Genomic DNA, 19567 nt, shown 5'->3' on the forward strand with positions numbered 1-19567 from the left:
TCTCAGTTTCCATGGAATCAGACTCCACACTCATTACAGCTCCAGAGCAGCTTTGTGCTTTCTTGTGCTGAGGCACAGAGCAAAGGCTGCTCCGTGTATTGACACTTTTTTCTCCTGTTCAGGAAGGAGTGGGTGACTACAGCAATGAAGCCCACAATTTTCAGTACTTGTCATGGTACATAGATCAAATATAATCCACTCTGCCAGCATAACTCTACATTCAATAGCTTGAAAAGGAGGAGATTTATTTAACTTGAATAATGAAAGGAGTAAATCACTCATGCTCCCTCATAGCAGTCTTCTGCGATGAACTGAGCTCCTGCCGTAAATATTTTCTCTTTCTTTCCGAATAATAAGACTTTAATGCTATTTTACTTCTTGAAATGTCAGCGAGAATGTCAGCTATGAAGAGCCTGTTGAAATTAATGGGACATAATCATAATTGAAGAGGGTATATTACAACTGCAGGAAAAGGAGTTTTCTACCCTTTTTGAAATCTTAATTAATGGGATAGAAATCCTGGTACATGTGCTTCCCTGACGCAAATTAAAGACAATCCCATGCCTCTGTTGATCACTTCTTGCAGGCCTCTTACATGTTTATTTTTCTTACACTTTATTTTTTTATATATTGAATTAACTTTGGTTGTTTTGTCTGAAGGTGGATTTGCCTTCTGAAAGCTTTTCTGTTCAATGCTGTTCCATGTTGTTCTTTTCCTGAGGCTTCCCAGGTAAGTCTTATTTCTGGGGTCACATGGGAACATTCCTTTTGGCTTGGTCTTCAAAGTGATTTCAGTAGTTAAAGGTATTTGTGGGGGAAAAAAAAAAGTGTCACCTGGACTACGTGTTTGCCTGGCCTTTGCAGAATCTTTAAAGGATTTTCTGCCAGGACTTAGGAAGAAATTGTTCCCTGTGAGGGTGGGGAGGCCCTGGCACAGGTTGCCCAGAGAAGCTGTGGCTGCCACATTCCTGGAAGCGTCTGAAGCCAGGCTGGACAGGGCTTGGAGCCACCTGGGCTAGTGGAAGGTGAAATGAGATGGGCCTTAAGGTGCCCTCTCAAACACATCATTCTGAGATTTGATGACTTCAGGTTTTTATTTTCACGTGTGCACACCCACACGGGAGCTGCTCGTTCTTTACAGAGCTGGATATGATTCCTAAATGTTATTAAAAAAAAATTTCCAAATATTCACTTTCAACGGCTCTTGGACGTTAGCAGTGAATCACTTCTGTGTGGGGCAAAGAGAAATGTGCCTGGGGTAGGGCAGTGATGTAGGGCTGAATGTAGTAATACCCTTCTGAAATGAACGATTCTCATTTAATTTTTTTTTTTTTAATTTCGGGTTTTTGCTTTGTTAGTTTTTTTTTTTTTTTCGTTTTTTTTTTTTTTTTATTTTTACAGCAACTGTGGCGGCAGCAGCAGGGTGTGAGGGCAGCCCGGGCGGCACCAGAGTGGGAACCCACGGGGTGTGAGGGATGTGAGAAGCCCGGGCTGTTCCCGCTGAGGTGTGAGGGGAACCTGGGGCGGGTCGGCCGGGGTGCAGGGATGTGAGGGGAGCCAGGGCGGTTCTCGCCGGGGTCTGAGGGGAGCCCAGCCCGGCCATTTTCCCGCCCAGCGCCCGCCTCAGCGCCCCGCGCCCGCCGCGATAGAGGCGCCGCTGATTGGCTGAGAACTGGCGCCAGGACGAGCTGCTGATTGGCCCATCCGCACGGCACCTCCGGCCAATGACAAAACGCTGTGCAGCCCGCCTTTCCTCCGACTGGCTGTGCCTCTCCCTGCGCCCGCCCACTGCCGGGCCGCGGTGCTGCCAGCCGATTGGCTGAGACTCTCCCCGGGCTGGATGTTTAATTGGGCTGTGCTGGGCTGCCCGGCGCCTCACCTGCCGCGCGCTGCCATTGGCCCATCGCTCCCCGCGCCCCCGCCCATTGGCTGCACCGCCCCTCAAGAGCGTCCCGATTGGCCGTAGCGGCCCGGCCCGGTATCCGGGTAAGATGGCCGCAGTCGGGGAGTGCTCGCTGCCCGCGCCGTGGCGGCCGGTCTCCCTCACTCACGTCGAGTATCCCGCAGGTAACGCTCCGTTTCGCCGCCGCCGGGCCTCCCCACCGCACCTCCGGGCGCGGCGGGCCTCTTCCCGCCGCCCCGCGGTTCCGCCGAGGGCCGCGCTGGCGGCTGCCAAATAGTGAGCCATTTAGCAGCCGGGCTGAGGCGGCAGGGCGCGCGTGCGCGTAGGGGGCGGCGAGGCGCTCTGCCAGATTGCGAGCCGCGGCGGGAGCGGCGCTGCGCATGCGCGCTGGGGACTCCGGGCTGGGGGGCTGCGGGGCGGGGGCCACGGGGAGCGGGACTGGGCTCGGGAATGGGCGCGGGGGGCGGCTCCGTCCCGGGGATCCCGGAGCCGCCCGGCCCTCCACTGCCGCCCTGCCCGTTCCATCCCGCCGCCCCTGCAGCGCTCTGGCCATGTGTGGTGCCCTCGGCTTCGAGGCGAGGGTCCCACCCACGGCGTGCAGCTCCCCGCTGCCGCCCCAGCAGCGTGCTGGTGTGGGTGTCACCTCTCTGCCCCGTGCGTGGGGGTCTGGCTCGCTGTGTCACCGTGCCAGCGGAGTCCGGGGGTTCTCGTGGCACCCCCGGGAGCGACGATGTGCCCAGGGTGGCCGTGTCCCCTGGGTGGGCTCGGCCGCCAAGGGAGCTGGGTGGCTGTGCTGGGAGAGGGGGTGGCAGGATGTCCCTGTCCCAGTTGGATCTGGTGGTTTTTTCTGGGAGCGCTTTGGTCAGTCAGCGCTCAGGGAAATGCCCCGAGGACTCCAGGCACGGGGTGTTGTTAGTGGCTCAGCTCTTGGCAAGGTGGGTTTGTGTCCTGGCAGCATTGAGGAGCCATAGGTGCCTGAGTGCAGGATGGGCTATTCCAGCTGGGACAGGTATGATCCACAAAGGTCCTGCACACCAGGAGCCTGACCCAGGTGGAATGAATTCCTGACGTGCAAGAGCAAATGGGTCTGTGTTTAGCTGGCATATGCCTAAGCTGCATCCCATCAGTATCTGTGGTTGTTTGGAGCTCCTGTGGGTGTTTTGTGCTGAGCTGGGTTTGGATTGTTACATTATATTGCTTGTTATAATCAGAGATAATAGAAAAATGGAGTGTCAGATTTATAGTATTAACCATTTGTTCAAAATCCAAATATGGTCTAACCACTCTTCTCAGTATTTCCACTTCTAGTGAGCCCCCAGCTTGCCATGGAGTGTTGCTGTATGTCCTGTTTCAGTAGGTGGATTTTAGTTCCTGATGAAAGCTCCTCTCATCAGTGCTATTCCTAAAGCTTTTAAAGTGCTTAGGGATCTTCTGGGTTGAAAGTGCCCGTTTAGCTAGGAGACTTGAAATGTGACAAGGCTGAAAAAATATCTGGCACTGGAGATACATTATTTCTTGGCCCTCCCCCTTATGGCTGTTTCATGGTTTTCTGTGATGCTTTATATGAAATACTGGCATTTCCTTTTCTGTCTTGCATTTTCCTTCACATTGTCAGTTCCTCTGCCATCCCTCTTCTCAAATATATTAATGTGTCAGTTTGGGAGAGATGGGGAATAATCTTGCCAGTAGTACTGATATGTTCATCTTTGTATCTTCTTATCTGAACCTAGCAGTATACACAGAGTGTCCTGTGCTCCATTTGTTGGATTGGTTTGGGAAATGAAGGTGGTGGAAATCGCTGTACGAGGGTTATCTATCAGATCTTGAACAAAGTGACATAACCTGGTTTTTTTCTCTTGGCGTTGAGAGATCTTAAACAGGAGGTGATGATTGTGTGTGGGGGTAAATCACCACCCAGCTTAGGGTTGTGTTTGGAGAGGATGGGCAATGTGTTTATCTTGGATAAAATGTGTTCATGAAAGCCTGTAAAGTGGAGACAAAGGACTAAAACAATAAAGTTTGTTAATTTATTTTCATAGAGTCATTTAAGTTGGAGAAGCCACTGAGATCACCGAGTCCAGCTGTTCCTCCAGCACTGCCAAGGCCACCACTAAACCCCATCCTCAAGTGCCACATTTACACAGATCTTAAGTCCCTCCAGGCATGGGGAGTCCACCACTGCCCTGGGTAGCTATGCCAGGACTGGACAGCACTATCTGTGAAGAAGCTTTTCCTAATATCCAAGTTAGACTTCCCCTGGTGCAACTTGTGGGTGTTTCCTCTTCTCCTGTCCCTGTTCCCTGGGAGCAGAGCCTGATGCCTGTCCCCCAGCTCTCAGGGAGTTGTGCAGAGCCAGAAGGTTCCCCCAGGTCTCCTTTTTTCTCCAGGCTGAGTCCCCAGCTCCCTCAGCTGCTCTGGGTGCTCCAGGTCCTTCTCCAGCTCTGTTCCCTCCTCTGGACGTGCTTCAGCCCCTCAATGTCTTTCTTGTTGTGAGGGCACAAACTGACCCCAGGATTTGAGGTGAGGCCTTAGCAGTGTCCAGCACAAGGAGATTCGGTGTCATCAGTGAACTGAGAGTGCACTCAATCTCCTTGTCCAGATCATTAATAAACATGTGAAACAGAACCTGTCTCATAACTGAGCCCAGCCCCAGCTGGATTTAGCTCCATTCCCCACCAATCTGCACCTGGACAGTTTTTTTTTATCTGGAAAACAGAGCACCTATCCAAGGTGTGGATGTTCTCCAGGAGAAGACTGTGGAAAGCAGTGTTAAAGGCTTTACTAGGTCAAGGTAGACAACGTTTTGGTCTAAAATAATGACTTGCAGTAAACCATAGGTCTGATGCTTTTACCTGGATTTGGGAAAAGTGCTCTTAACTTTATTTAGAAAGCTGTTTCCCTTCAGCCTGGGCACATCTGAACTCCAGGTCCATAAAGTGCCTAGATAATGTATATTTATAAAGGAGTGATGTTGGCAGCATGCTCAGCACAGTGGAGTTAATGTAGCCTTGTGCTGCTGAGAGGGTCGGAATGAGAAATAGATCCTGCTTTTACCAACATCAATTATTAAGTTGTCTTGGCATGTCATGCACTGTTCTGTGGCAAACAGCTCTGGCTCTTGGCTGATCCCAGAGGCTGCTGAGCTGCTGTGGCAGCCACCTCTGAAAATCTCACATTTTTAAAGATTTCCAGTGCAGAATCCCAGCTTTCATCTGCCATGGGTGACCATCCTGGGACCGGGTAAAAAGCTGTCACTGCTGATTTCTGCCTGGCAGTCAAAGCCTGGATTTGGGCTTCTGCTTGTAATTGTGAAGGGGAGAGATGTCCCAGAAAGGTGCTCCCTGTTCTGATCTAATGTTTCCTTATCAATAGTGATACATCAGATCCATCCTTAGTTGCTTTTGTAGCTGTCCAGCTCTCCAGGGCTTTCTGTGATGTCCACTTTAAGCAAAATAAATGAAAAACAGCAAATGAATGCTGTGGTAATCAACTGCAGACTGTTCTGAGGAATGGAATCTTGGAGACCTGACTGAAATACTACCCATAGGGAATGTTAGGATTAAACATAGGGAGAAAAAAAATGGCCATGGCAGTGCTGCCTGTGTGTGCTAAAGCATGCTGCTGCAGAGGACAGCCTGTAAAAATATCATCCTGGTGCTGCTTTCAGAATTTTTTGATTCTGGAGCATTTCATATTACCAGCTCTGCTTTGGTGAGACCAAGGAATCATCTGGCATAGTGTCAGGTTGCTGGCAGGTTGGCAGGAATAATGCTTCTTCCCTATGTCCTTCCAGTAATGAGCTGGTGATTGCATCAGGACTGTTAAGTCCTTTGATGGATGTATAAAAGCTGTATCTCTAAGTGTTCTTTGAATCCATTTCCGCTTTGGATCTCACGGTATCTCTGGCATTGAGCTTTGTAGCTTAATGTGGTTGTTGCTTCTTTTCTGTTAAGTCCACTGTTCAGTAATTTCATCAAACACTCTCATGTGCAGTGAGAGGCAGCAATTGTTTGCTATCAATTTCTCCATATAATTAATGACTTTAAGGAACTGTTGTATCATCTGTTTTCCTTTTTCAGCTGAAAATCTGATTTATTTGATGTTTTCTGAATGGCTGCTGTTGCATACTTATCTTTGTCCCCATTCTATTTGCCTTTTCTGTGTGTACTCTCCCTTTTTAGCTGGTGAGACCACAATTGCATAATAAATTTTTGTAGTGCTGTAACAGTAACTTCTGTTGTGCTCTTAAAAAAGATTCTTCTTGCTTTTTTGACTACTGCAGAACACTGGATGCTACTCTGAAGGTATTGGCAAACAACTGAGTCTGAGGGTTTTTGTTTGATAACAACTGAACTAAATCCTGTCATGTCATGGGTATAATTAGGGTTGTTTTTTCCCGTATGCATTGCTTTGCATGGGATGACTTTGTGCTGCAGACTTAAAACTCATCTTCAGGGACTTCCTGCCTGTAGGGTGAGTTTCACTGGAGAAACATTGAGTTCCTGGTTTGTTTGGGTTTTTTATTATTATTTGGAGAAAAGAAAGAAAACTTCCTCTCTTCAGTGCAGCTGGGATTCTTAGAGCTCTGGGACATTCTGGACCTTCTCACACTGGACAAATTCTTTAAGGAGAGAAACCTGGTGTGCCAAACCTTTTCTCTGCAGAATGACAGACTATTCCCATTTTCTCCAGGATGTTTCCTATAGCCAGGCAGAGTTGGAGGGGCAGGTGTGCAGAATCAGTCAGCGGGTAAAGAGGTTCAAAGGTGCTGTGTCTGTGCTTTGGCTCAGCAGTTCTTGCTGCTGTTCAGTATCAGCACATGCAGCTCCTATAGGAATGTTTGTTCTGATAACCCTCCTGTTGGCTCTGTGCAGGCTGGGAGCTCACAAGTCAGGGCTCATTCCAGAGCTAAGCAGTATCTCTTAGAAGAAGCAGATCCCACTCTTGTTTGGCTGCTTTAATGCAGGGTTTATGTTGAATTTCCCTGCAGAAGGTATGTCTGATTCCTGCCTTTATGCCATAATTTAAAGCCTCCTGCAGATATTATTGCTGTCCCACAGCTCGTGTTATGGGGATATACACAAGCAGAAGAAATTACTCTTTCATATAATGAATATTTAGTGGTGTAAACGCCCATGACACACGTATACTGCATGTTGTCTGTGCAACTTGCACATTTGCCCTTAGCCAAGAACTCACAACCAGTGGCAGTGCCACAAATAGATCCTTCAATAGGAAGTGGTGGTGGCAAAGCTCAGTCTTGTGGTAGGATGTGGTTGGGGGCTGTTGATTCACATTTTTATGTCCTATACAGGTTAAGTAGATGTGGTGAAGCTCAGCTATTTCCACCGACAGGATGCTGGGTAAAATGTTGAATTGGAGCAGAAGTAGATGCTGAATGAAGGCTGAAAAAAATAGCGTGTGTCTGAGCTATGTATAGTGCTGCACGTACTTATCTCTTGGCTGCCCAAAAATGGGGTAGTTGCATCCTTTATTTTTTCTTTTTGAGCTCCAAATAATGTCCAGGGGAAGCTGGACTGTAAAGCAGAATTTAAAACTAAACGAAACCCAAGATATATATTAAGTAGATTCTCCTTTTGCATTTTTGCACAGATTTTGTCTCTGTTCCTGCTAGTTGGATGAACTGCTTTAAAATTCCCAAGTGCAGTAAATTAAAGGAAAATTAATTTTTTATTAAAAAAAGCAGGGGTGCTGCTTGCTAGATCTGACTGGACTTTAAACTGTGGCTCTCCTGCACGTCTCCTTTCCCTGGGAATAAGTCTCGGAGCGCACTGGAGCGTGAGAGGAGACAGGAGTGACAGAAGTAATCACGCTCCAAGGCCCCTGGAGCGCTGAGCAGCGCTGGCCTTTCTCTCAGAGCTCCCTTTGCCTCCTCCGCTGGGGATTTCCAGTCCTTTCCGAGGTTTAGTCACTGAAGCTCTGCCTTAAGCTGCTGATCCCGTTTGTGATGGCACTAGTGTGTTCCTGGGCTGCCTTCAGTTAGTACCCAGCTGTTTATTTGCCTCCTCTGTAGGAAAAGTGGCTTCAGAATGTGGCTGTGTTTAATTGCCATTAGCCACAGGAATGTGGAGTACTATTAGTGATATCTGCTCTAAATGGACTGCTGAAATATTTGAGGAGCTTTGTAGGCACATCTGGGAGTGATGGTGTCTGGTTCCCCTCTCAGGTGTGGTTTCTGTGCTTGTGAAGTCTGGGTGATTTGATTTATTGGGAATGTTATCATGTAACATAACGGAGGATTTTGAGTTTGCTGCTGATGATCCTATTTAAATTAAAAGACTACTTGTTTAAATACCTTTCCACCATCTGCACAAGAAGTGGAACCATCTGAGAAGATAAATAATCTGGTTTGGTTTCTACTTGACAAAATTATGGCTTTTAGTGTGTAAGTGCTAAGCCTTTATGTACTGTGGATTAACAGAGTGAGTGATCTGAAATGTGGTGATCTCTTGATGATGAGCTCTCTTTATTTGGTAATGCTGGAATTGAGACTTTTGGAAAGTATTCCTCAGGCCTTCAGGGTAGTTTAATTGTATCTTAACAAGGTGGCTTTTCTCATGAATTCCCTCATCATTGATGACAGAACTCATTTTGTTGAGAGTCTGTGATTTTTGTAAAACCATATGGGGCTTGATTGTCTATTGCCAGGTAACTGGTACCGTCACTTACATCCCCTTTGTGTTACCATAATCCATTGCTTTGGGAGCATTTGGAACACACCTGATGCAAGGCAAACCTGCCATATGGAGCAAGAAGAGTTTCAAATTCAGTGATTTCCAATGCTTTGCAGGTTAAAACCAAAGCAGAACCTCACTTCAGGGGAAACCCAGCATGCCTGGGGGTTTTGTCCTCCAAATCTTCCTCCTTTCACCTGACTCCTGCTAGTAATCCTTGCTGATGATGTTGCTGGTTCCCAGTTTAACCCAGAGTTTGAAATTACAGAGGCTTCCATACCTGGTGTAACCACAACTATGTGGCAATAACATCAGCAGCATGAACTTTGTTGTAAAGAGGCAATAACTTGTTTTTTTTTTATCAGTTCCAGCACTCAGAGGCTGAGGTTAAAGTCCTTTTTGCCAAGTGCTGCTTTGAAATGTGGGTGCGTGGGCTGGGGAGACTGGGTGTCTTGCAGTGGAATTGATCTAGGAATGAGTCCAATGCTCAGACTTGCAGTGGCATCCTGTTTCCTTTTGAGAGGAGGGAAGAAGGGCAAATTTATGTGGGGGCTGAGCCTTTTGTGTTCAGTGATGGGATGGAGAGGATCTGGTCTGTGAGAACCAATACTCAACCATCTCTTCTGTTGCTTGCTTTGTTCGTACAGCGAGTTTGAGGTGACTTCTGTATTTAAAGATTTTCTGGCAAACAGCTCTCACTCTTCTCATACAAATTGCTGATGCTGGAGCAAAATTGCTCTGATAATTTTTTATGGCCTCGGAATTTGTGCTGACATCTTTTCTCCAAATACTTCTGTATGCATCCCTTTTGGGGAAGAGAGGCAAGAGAAACTTGGTTCAAAATGCACAGCTGCTCCTTACTGTTGCTGCCCACTTCTGTGTCTGTTGTAGTTCAGAATAAAGGTTTTGAGGGACCTTATGACCTCTGAGGTCCCATTGCTACTCCCTGATTCTCTCTGGGGAATAACTAGACTGTTAATTATTTGGGTTGGAGGCCCAAATCCCCCTCTGTGTGGTACAAGTGGGCTACTGGTTAAAAAGGCAGAGTTTCCTTTATTTCCCTGACATCTCCTGCTATGTTTAGCTATTTATTTCCTTCCCATTTTGCTAATGCTGGTGTTCATGCAGACACATGGTGAGACAGATTAGGAAGCTGATCCAGCTGAAAACTAACCCATTTTAGTGAGGGAGTGGGAAAGGATTTGTTTGGGGACTGTTTTCTGGCTCAGAGAAGAAATAGGAATGAGGGGAAGGGAAAGATGCTGCCTCTCTTGCAGCAGCCTGTGCTCATGTTGGATTAAAGTGTCTATGGGCTCACATCCATGACTATTGCTGTAAACTGGTTGGCAACAATTGCTGCTGAATGATTCCAGACTCCTTTCATCCCTGATTTTGAACCTGTTTGGAAGCACTGCTGTCTCCCTGCCTCAGCTCCTCTGTCATTCTGGAACACGGGGACTTGCTACACTGCTGAGTTCACCCCCTGCTCTGTGATGCATGCCTCTGACTGACCCCTGTTGTGGTGGCAAGCAAGTACCTGTGAAGTTCACACTGATTGGTTTCTCTTCTTTGTTTCCCCAGGTGATTTCTCTGGCCAGCTTTTAGCTTATTTGAGTCTCGGTCCAATATTCATTATTGTTGGTTTTGTAACACTCATCATATTCAAGAGAGAGCTTCACACGGTGAGTCTTTCTCTCCCTTCCCAGCCTCTCCTTATGAGAAAAGTCTTTTCCTTTGTCACCTGGGGCTTCTGTATTCACACTTCTTTTTCTCTCTAAAAGGAGCAAGATGAGGAAAGCCATCTTCCTGTCAGGGAACAGCAGGAGACACTTAGCACCCGTACCAGGTTAAAAGGCTGCTCAGCCTTTTCTGACTTCTCTGTTATACTGGTGTGTTTTGGACGTTATCTGTCCAGAACCATGCAGGGAGATGTCTGAGGAAGTACAGAATGCTGTTGCAGAGTGGGAACACTCACAAGATCCAGTAGGATCATAGCACTGGGCAGTAGATGCAGGAAATGGTGTGTGTAACTCAGGGAGATGCACTTTCTTGGAACTACTGAGGCAGAAAAGGGGATAAAAATAAAACCTAAAGCTTTCTAAGGGAGTGGATCTGTCTTTAAGGGTTGTTTTTCAAATGTGAGTTGAATACCAGGGGTAGAAGAGACTTGTTTCAATCCAAATTCTTAAAATGCTGTTTATCTGCTCTGCCAGGTAGTTGGGAATCGGTGTCATGGATAAACTCCCTCTAGGATATATAAACCTCTTGTAACATTTGTCTTCAGTAAACAGATAAAACAGGGGCCACTGAAAGGATTTCGAATGTAGGGCAACAGTGTCATGGGAACCAGTGGCCCAAGGGACCTGGGAATAGGATTTTTAACTAGGGAAGGCAGCTGTTCAGTTTTGACAACTCAAAGGTTTTGTGTTGGTCCAAAAGAGAAAAGGAGTAACTACTGCACAGATTTATGGGTTTCTCAATACAGGGTTTTGTTTGGTGTTGGTAACGAGACAAGTGTTAAGGTTGATTCTCAGTTCTTCATGTGGGAAGTCACCACTGGGCTGGAGAGAGACACTGGCTGACTTGTAATAGCCTGATCTGTGGCTCAGGATGTGGAGTGAAAAATTGCTTTATCATGTGGAATGGGACTGAGTGCTAAGGAGGCAGTGTCATCATCAGCTGGAAATTTGATCACAGCAGCAGGACTAATTCAGAGGAGGTGTATGAACTGTGAAGTTGAAGAGTGAAAATAAATGCTACCAGGTCTGGCTTAGCTCAAAATGTGAATTCATCTTAGACTGAAGACAGCAGCTTCAAGATGAAAATATTCATAGAGGGAAAAGCCAGAAAGCCTAGAAAGTCAACTTTGTTTTAAACTGTTTAGCCAAATAACAGTGTCTGTACTCCCCCTGTTGGTCACCGGGAAAAGCCAGTTCCCAAAAACCTGCCCTAATAAAAAAGGTCACTTTTTACACTCGCTGGTACAAGGTGCTGGCAGAAATGCTCTACTGTGTCATTTTTGTCTTTCTTTGTATCAACTGCTGAAAAGCTGCATGTACACAATATGTTGCCAAATAGAAAGTGAGATGAAAATAAATGCTTTTCTTCTCAGGTACAGAATTTGGAAGCCATTGGTTTTAACTCTAGTAGTCAAAAAAGAAAATTAGAAACATAATGTTTGGGGTTTTGTCAACAGAGAGAGCCTGGTAAGTAGAAGATGACACAGCTGTCTTGCCTTCACAGATCTCTTTCTTGGGAGGGCTGGTGTTCAACGAGGCAGTGAACTGGTTAATAAAAAATGTAATCCGGGAGCCTCGGCCGTGTGAAGGTAGAGTATGGACCTTGAGTGTGGTGATGTCAGGGGAGTTCTGGGTGGAATGCTGAGTGTGGGGGGGTTTAGAGGGGTTTTTCCCCTTTGCCTTACATTGGCTGTGGATGTTTGGGTGTAAAAAGGCTGACAGAGCCTCCTGAGCAGGGACATGTCCTGTGGACTTTCTGCATGCTCCAGCAGCATGGTCTGGCTTCACATCTGGAGTGTTCCAGCTACTGACCATACCTCTTGACCATATTCTTTTTTTCTTCTCTTCCCAGAAGCCCATTCAACAGTGACCACAAAATATGGGATGCCATCCAGTCACTCCCAATTCATGTGGTTTTTCTCTGTCTATTCCTTTCTGTTCCTTTATTTAAGGTAAAAATTCCAGGTCAGGTTTTGACTGTTAATATGTTGAAATGCCTGAAATGGGTGGCTCCCTTGCTAGGTGCCACGTGAGTGGGATAATGGAACTATATCTAAGGATCTGCACAATTTATTGTGGTTCAGGTGGGATTGGAGCATGTCTGTCTCAATCTGAATGTAGGACTGGAGTTTCTTTTTCTAAGCTGTGATGGTGCCCCAGTGTGAGGGAGCAGGTGGGGGATAGGGAGGAGAAATGAAGAGCTACTTTCTCATTTTGTCTCAGTTTCAGAAGGGTTATCTACAATCTTTTGGATAATACCAGCTGTCCACTTGCATGACTTTTTAGTTGACTTCCCTTACCAAGTACTGGGTTTACTTGTGCTTTAATGAAATTCTTGCTGGGTCATGGCTCTGTGTGTGGAGGAAGACAAAACTCACAGCTCCTCCTGGCTCTGTGGGTGATGGAGGGACTCTCTTAGCTCCCTGTTGCATGTGCTCAGCACATGCCTCTCACATCAGTGTGAGCATCCTGCCTTCCATCACAGCAGTCCCTGTTCACAGCTGGAGAGGAACACGTGTGGCTTCTTACCTGTTCTTTAACTGCTGCCAGTGGGACAGATTGCTGCTGGAATGGGATTGAGCTGCCCATGACCCCAGTGGAGTAAAGCTTTCCTAGGGTTTCAGAGGGAGGGAGGTCAGGACTGCTCAGCTCCCTGCCCTGTGCTGATGGCTTTCCATCTCTTTCAGAATGCACCAAACAAACAATGCGAGGTTTCTGGATTTACTATGGAGACATGTGTTGTCCATCTGCCTCGTCACAGTGGCTTTGCTAGTCTCATATAGTAGGTATGGAGCAACTGTTTCTCTTCTGCTCTCATACAGCCTCATGGCCTGTCCCAGCCAGCAGCCCTGGCATTCCTTATCCTGCCTTTCCCACCTCAGTCTCCACTGGCTGTACGAGTCAGAGCTTTGTAGAAGTGTTGCCATGAGACTCAATAAATAAAAGTGCTACGTGTGTGGTGCTTCACAGAAGCATTTACAAAACCCCAGATAAGCTGAGCTTGTGCCAATTTCCCACAAGCTCCAGTGCTATGCTTCATCCACCCTCACTGCCTCGCCCTCTTTGCAGCATTAAGTGTGGAGGCATTGCCCCATGCCTGGGCACACCAGCATCTGCAGCATGTGGATCACTACAGTTGATCAATCCCACTGTTTTACTTGAGTATTAGTTAATCAAAACATTTATAGCTGTTGGCTTGCAAGATTTAGTTATATTGAGATGGATGAAGAAAATGGAACTGTGATCATGATTTTTTTTTTTTTTCTCTTTAGTAGAGTAAATGTAAAGTGAGCTCCAGCAATTGGAAAAACAGACAAATTCAAGCTAGAAATAGGGTCACATTTTCCACAGGAAAGTAATTACCTGTTGGCACAATTGACTGTACTCTACAGCTGATTACTTATTACTAATTATTTTAAAAGCCTGACAGGACAAATTTGTCAGAGTTATATGGTCTAATTAAAACAAAATTAGAGGAAATCAAGTGACCTATGTTAGACAGAAGGTCAGATAAGATGATCACAATTTTGAATGTAGCTTGTGCACACATATGACAGGCCAACAGTGCAGCTCTGAGTGGCTGCAGTCAAATGAGCACATTGGTTATGCAACCTCTGTGCCTGTCACATTGGAGAGCACCAAAATCACAAAATAAAAATGCTGTCCATGTTCTTAAAAGCCTTTAAGCCCCAGCTTTGCTTTAGTGGCCTGGAGGTGACTTGTCCTGTTACTGCCTTTGGAAAAGTCTGTTGTGGGAACTAACAGTATTAGTTCTTCAGCTGATCCAAAGATGGATGAAGAATGTGGAAAGTTATTGAGTTAGGCTCAAACTAGAAGTGCTCCAAGCTGAAACTGCTGTAGCAGGGAAGAATTTTCTCCATCTTTCCCCCCCACTATTTTTGCCAGCTTTTTACTGAAAAAAGACACCACTTTTAATGTCTGGAGGATAACTTACACCCATGTCTGTGGGTCCAGTGACACCTCAGCTCACGAGTCTTGGCTCCTTTTGTTTTAAAGCCTGTCTGGTGACTCTTCTCTTCCACTGCAGGGTTTATTTGCTTTACCACACCTGGAGCCAAGTCCTATATGGAGGTGTGGCAGGAAGCATCATGGCCATAGCCTGGTTTGCCTTCACACAGGAGATCCTAACTCCCCTCTTCCCGAGGATAGCTGCGTGGTAAGTCTCTTTATTCGTGGAGGTTTGTTATGGATGATAGAAATGAGAATTCCTGGGCTCTGTCCCAGTTTTGCATACTGTTGTGTAACCTACTTTGTTCCTCCATGTTTTCTTGTGCATGCATATGTACAAAGGATCATATGTCCTTGATAAGGGTGGGGAAGAGGGAATTCAATCAATTGCATTTTGTAAAGCCCTGCTAAAGCTGTGAGGTGTGGCAGCCTGCTGGAGGAGCTTTGCAAGATGAACAGCAGACCTTTCTTAATGAATGTCTAATGACCTAGTCAAATTGCAGAGCTATTTGCATGTAACATAGTCTGCAAATATTGCATAAGGAAATAAAAAAGAGGTTTTTAAAATGTAACGAAGAAGCCTTTTGACAGCCTAAGTGATAGAACATTACTGTTAAGGAGAGCAGGTTTTTTTTGTTTTTAATCAAAACTCCAGCGAAGAAAGTCTTACTATTGTCCTTTGTCCACATTGTCCTTTTTCAGGCCAATTTCAGAGTTCTTTTTAATCCGAGATACCAGCCTCATTCCTAACATCCTGTGGTTTGAATACACAGTCACGAGAGCAGAAGCAAGGTAAGTTCTGTTGGGAGTGGAAGAGCTGTTGCTGCTCTGAACTTTCAGATGCAGTTATTAATTAATTTTCTGATATGTGGCTGATAATTTTTGGCTCCTGTGGGTAGAATAGCTCGAAGTAAGGAAATACCAAGTTGTGGATTAATGATTGTACCTGAAAGGTGAGTCTGGAGAGGGTGTGATTTAAGAATTTAATCTCATTTAAGTAGCACTTCAGCTCCCTGGCTTATGGTTTCTGCAAGGAGTTGTATATAATCTTGCATCCACACGTGAGCTTGTGTACACTGAAGATGGGATGGGTGTTCTGGGAGTGTGGGGAGAGGGAAGGGCTGATCAGCTTAGTGGGTATGGCCTGGGGCACTTTGGTTTTGCGTGGAGCTACGCAGAGGCTTAATTTGATCCTCCTGTATTTCCCTCTGGTTTGTGCAGCCCCCTGGCATGGGGCTGGGGTCCCCTGTGTCACCTGTGCCTGTGTTGCCTTGCAGGAACAGACAGCGCAAGCTGGGTACGAAGCTGCAGTGATGGAACGCGGGGACCTGGGCGCGCTTCAACGGAGCCAGACAAGAGCAGAGACCTGGGAGCAGCAAGGAGCCTTTTAACAGATGGACCAAAGGAACAGGCAGGGACCATACCCAAAACCTGAAAGCCTTTGCTCTGCTTTAGCAGCTAAGCTGGATGCTCCCTGATGCATGTGGGACTGTGCAGGAGTAGAAACTCATTTTGAACACAGATGCACATGGTTGGATGTACCATCGTGTCTACGTCAGGGGAGGGGGGAGAAAATGCCTGGTGTCGTGTTCGGGGGAGGGAAAACCAAAAATGAATCCTTTCTGTGACTTTTTTTTTCAGCATGAAATATACACACTATTTATTTATTTTTTTAAATGGAACTATTGTTTATGGGGTGGGTGAGGCGTTGACTGTGTGTTTTGCTTTTTTTTTATTTTCTTTGGAAGAAGATGACAAAACTAATCTCAAGTTGGTCATGTTTAATTAGGGCTTTTAATTCTTACATGCTTATTAGGAGGGAGGGGATCTAGGAGGGGTGATCTAGACAGAGGGAGAGAAAGACTTTCCTTTCTGCAGTTAGTTTGCAAGATCAAAATCAATTCCAACTGTACTTTGTACAGACAAAGACAGACTATAAAGATCTGATTTTTAACACTAGTGACAGTTCTACAGGGAATCCTGGATGGATACCAATTAAGGGGAGTGTGTGTGTAAAACAAAGGAAAAACACAAATATACTGACTCTTATTTTTTTCCACTGCTGCTCCTGTTGTGTAATTAGCAAGAGTGTCCTTTTCAGAGTCTCTTCTAGGTGGCAAGATTATCATACATATCTCACATTATTCCATCTCTTCCTTTATACTTTTATTATCTCAGGGTTGCTGTGATCTGTACAGCTTTTGTTGTACTGAGGGCACTGGGAAGCCCGTTGGTTATAAGCAGTGCTGTGCTCCAGTGAGAGTCAGCCCAAAGCCTTACAAAATTCAGTTGCTGTTCTCTGTCTTAAGCACTGGATTTTTTTTTTCTGTTAAAGCTTAAGGAAGGGATTTTTAAGAATGAACATAGTGACAACCACAAATGAACAAGGCAAATGACTAATAATTAACTCAGCTGTTCTCTGAATTATTCCTTGAAGAGTCCTGTTAGACTCCATCCATGAAATCCAAGTAGGGAACTTGTCCTAGCAGAGGCTCCTGCTAGTTATCACAGTAGCTTGGTTGGGGTTCTGCAGCTGTAACCTTGAATGCTGAACTCCTGCAAGCGAGTTTTGCTTTCCATCCTTCTTCCATTCCGATTCTCCGTCTGGCCGGTGGCGCTCTGGATGCTGTGTCTCTGTGGGAGTGTGCCTGCCATCTCTGTGTGCTGGTGATGCCTACGACCTCTGTGACCCATGAGTTGACCTGGCAAGGGCTATACTCAAAGTGCTTCAGGGCTGTGCATGGACACTTTCTGTATTTCTAGTATATAATGCAGCAGTTCAAGTGTAACTACAGAGAAGTATTTATTCAAAGCACAATTGACTTGAACTTTCACAGATAAAGGACAGCTTCTGAACTGGCTCAAAGGTCATCGGTGTGCCTTCGATGCAGTCATGAGCAGAGGTAAAATGACTGTCACATCTCAGTCTTGCTGCTTGTTTTACTATCTCCACTTTAATCAGACTCCTGCATTATAATGCTGCTTTAAGTGAGATTTTTTTTTTCTGTTCATCCTGGTTATTTTTTTTTTTTAAGTTTTCATCTGTGCCTGTTGCTATAGGAGTTTGTGTTTGTGTGGAGTGGGAGCTGCTGTTGGACACCCCAAGTATAAACTGTAGAAAGTGATCCTGATTCAGATCAGGAATGAAGGCTGTTTAAATTTCTGTTTAAACAGCTACGGGTAGTAAATTAACTGTTTCCAGTTGGTACAGTAAGTATATATATTCTTTTAGGAACTGTTTAGTACTTGCATAACATAAGCAATCCTGTAACATCTGAAGGACCCGAGCACTGGATCTGCTTTGAAGGTGCATCATAATAAAGAGGCATCTTGCACCTTTCACAAGGACATTTGATCTGCCTTAGATCAGCTCTGTTGGGATGAGACAGTACATGAGATTGGTCCTGTGTCATGGTGGTACCATATGTTTCAGTTTGAAAACTGGTACTTATGTCTTGCAAAACCATTCATTTTCTCTTTATATCTCTTGTAAGTGTACTGACAAAGCCAGAATAGTGATCACACCTCTCTTCCAAGGTCACTGAAGGAGTGGACTGTTTCAAGAGTGGGTTAGCACTTCCCCAACCTCTTGAGCTGTTACAACAGACTGCTGGAAAAAATAAATATATGGAAACACCTACTGAGCACAGGGGGAAGAGAGTTCATCTCCCCATGGAGAGCAGTGCAGTGTAAAAAGCTGTTCCACTTCATGTTGCCTTCAAACCCAAGTTTCCTACAGTAATTCTTAGGAGTGAGGGAGAGGAAGAAGAGTTCTTGTAAGACACTGTAATAAACTCACCTCTGTTCTCTCCGAGTTATTTGTAACCTGCATCTCCTGCCTACTTTTGCTGTACCTTTTCAGAAATCTTTGCAATACTTGATATACAATAGAAATTCCTTAGCAATTCTGTGGATTTTCTTAACTAAATGGTGCTGTGCAGGAAAAAGATTTGAGCCCTGCCTTATTATCCTACACTTGTATGAAGTCTTCTGCCACTAGTTTTCTGAAATTGAATGTTTTCTTTGGAATATGTGGCTTTGCAAGCAGATGCTTTCTCTTCCTCCCCTGTACTCAAGGGGGCTGGATGGAGATATGACAATAAAAGGAAGGTGACAGAATGCTGTGGTTCAATGTTCTTGCTATCCCCACACAAACATTGTCCCATTAAGGGCAGTTATGTAACTTCTGCAGTGTTTAAGGAGATTTAAGCATTTTTGTAGCATTTATCTGTTTATTGTGTCCCAGTTAATTTAACAAACATTTCCAAACTTTGCATGACATGGATCCCACTACCCAACAGTACTTAACACAGGTAAGCAGCAAAACATGCAACACTATCAGGCTGTGTCAAAAATTGCACTCATACCCCAAGAGTTATCTGAATATTTTCAGTCTATGAATTTCTGAAATAATTTGTTCCAAATCGGTTGTTTTTCTGGAGCTTTAGTTTCTTCTACTTAATGTGCCTTTACGACAATGGGCATCTCTTGATAGAACAGTCAGAAACAGGGAGAACAGTATTCAGTAAGCCAACACTGAAAAAAATCTTGAAGATACAAACCAGAAGGATATCACATTTGAGAACTTTTACCATAAGAAAAGACTTTTTAAAGAAAAAACCTTGTAATGATTTTAGTGTCCTTTCAACCACTTTAAAAATCAACCTCATTAATCTGAATTTTAGCTTTATGTTTTAATAAGGATGCATTAGGTGGTTTTTGAATCTTGTATCGCTTTCAGTCTGCTCCCTGCAGCTGTATTCTGCTGAAGCTAGGAGAATGTCCAGATTTAGATCCAGAATAGATCAATCCAATCTTCTGAGGTACAGTCTTCAGCAGCATATGCTTATGCTTAGTCTTTAATAGGCACTTTGCTTTGAGAGCCTTCCCCTTTGAGACAGAAGTGGAAAAGGGCCAGTCTCAAATACTTCAGTGGCACTGCTTGTGCTTGAAGGCATTGCAGACATGGAAAAATAATTCATCCCATGGTAACAGAGGCTGATTCAGTATGGGGGGAGGATTACTCTGGCACAAGGAATATTTTTTCCATGTAAAAGGCTCCATAAATCCAGATGTTGTTCAGTAAAGTTTGTTCTTGTGTGTAGTATTTGCACAATCACTTAAAGTTTGATAATACTGAGTATCCTCTTGCAGTTTTCAGTCTGATTGATACAAAGGAGCCACCAGAGCAAGGCTTTCTGCTTGCAGGTCTGTAGTGCTCCTATTCATGTTTTTAGGCTGTCTCTCCATTCAGGATTCTT

General features: G+C 45.2%; 1 protein-coding gene across 1 annotated transcript; it reads left to right on the forward strand.

The window, feature by feature from the left end:
• The first annotated feature begins 1962 nt into the window (after positions 1 to 1962).
• On the forward strand, positions 1963 to 18425 carry DOLPP1 (dolichyldiphosphatase 1). Its single transcript, XM_021551466.3, has 8 exons — positions 1963 to 2067; positions 10180 to 10280; positions 11842 to 11926; positions 12190 to 12289; positions 13025 to 13123; positions 14386 to 14514; positions 15009 to 15098; positions 15584 to 18425. Exons 1-8 carry the CDS (start codon positions 1992 to 1994, stop codon positions 15618 to 15620), a joined length of 717 nt encoding a protein of 238 aa, XP_021407141.1. The 5' UTR covers positions 1963 to 1991; the 3' UTR covers positions 15621 to 18425.
• Positions 18426 to 19567: the final 1142 nt, after the last annotated feature.

This window comes from Lonchura striata, chromosome 17, assembly GCF_050655825.1.
Source record: "Lonchura striata isolate lonStrDom1 chromosome 17, ASM5065582v1, whole genome shotgun sequence".
In the NCBI taxonomy this organism is placed as follows: Eukaryota; Metazoa; Chordata; class Aves; order Passeriformes; family Estrildidae; genus Lonchura; species Lonchura striata.

Bases quoted from the DNA above. Each gene is read 5' to 3' on its own strand.
- DOLPP1 (XM_021551466.3), top strand. From the start codon at position 1,992: ATGGCCGCAGTCGGGGAGTGCTCGCTGCCCGCGCCGTGGCGGCCGGTC. The intron at 10,281-11,841 runs GTGAGTCTTTCT...TTGCCTTCACAG, and splicing joins TCAAGAGAGAGCTTCACACG to ATCTCTTTCTTGGGAGGGCT. The intron at 11,927-12,189 runs GTAGAGTATGGA...TTCTCTTCCCAG, and splicing joins GGAGCCTCGGCCGTGTGAAG to AAGCCCATTCAACAGTGACC.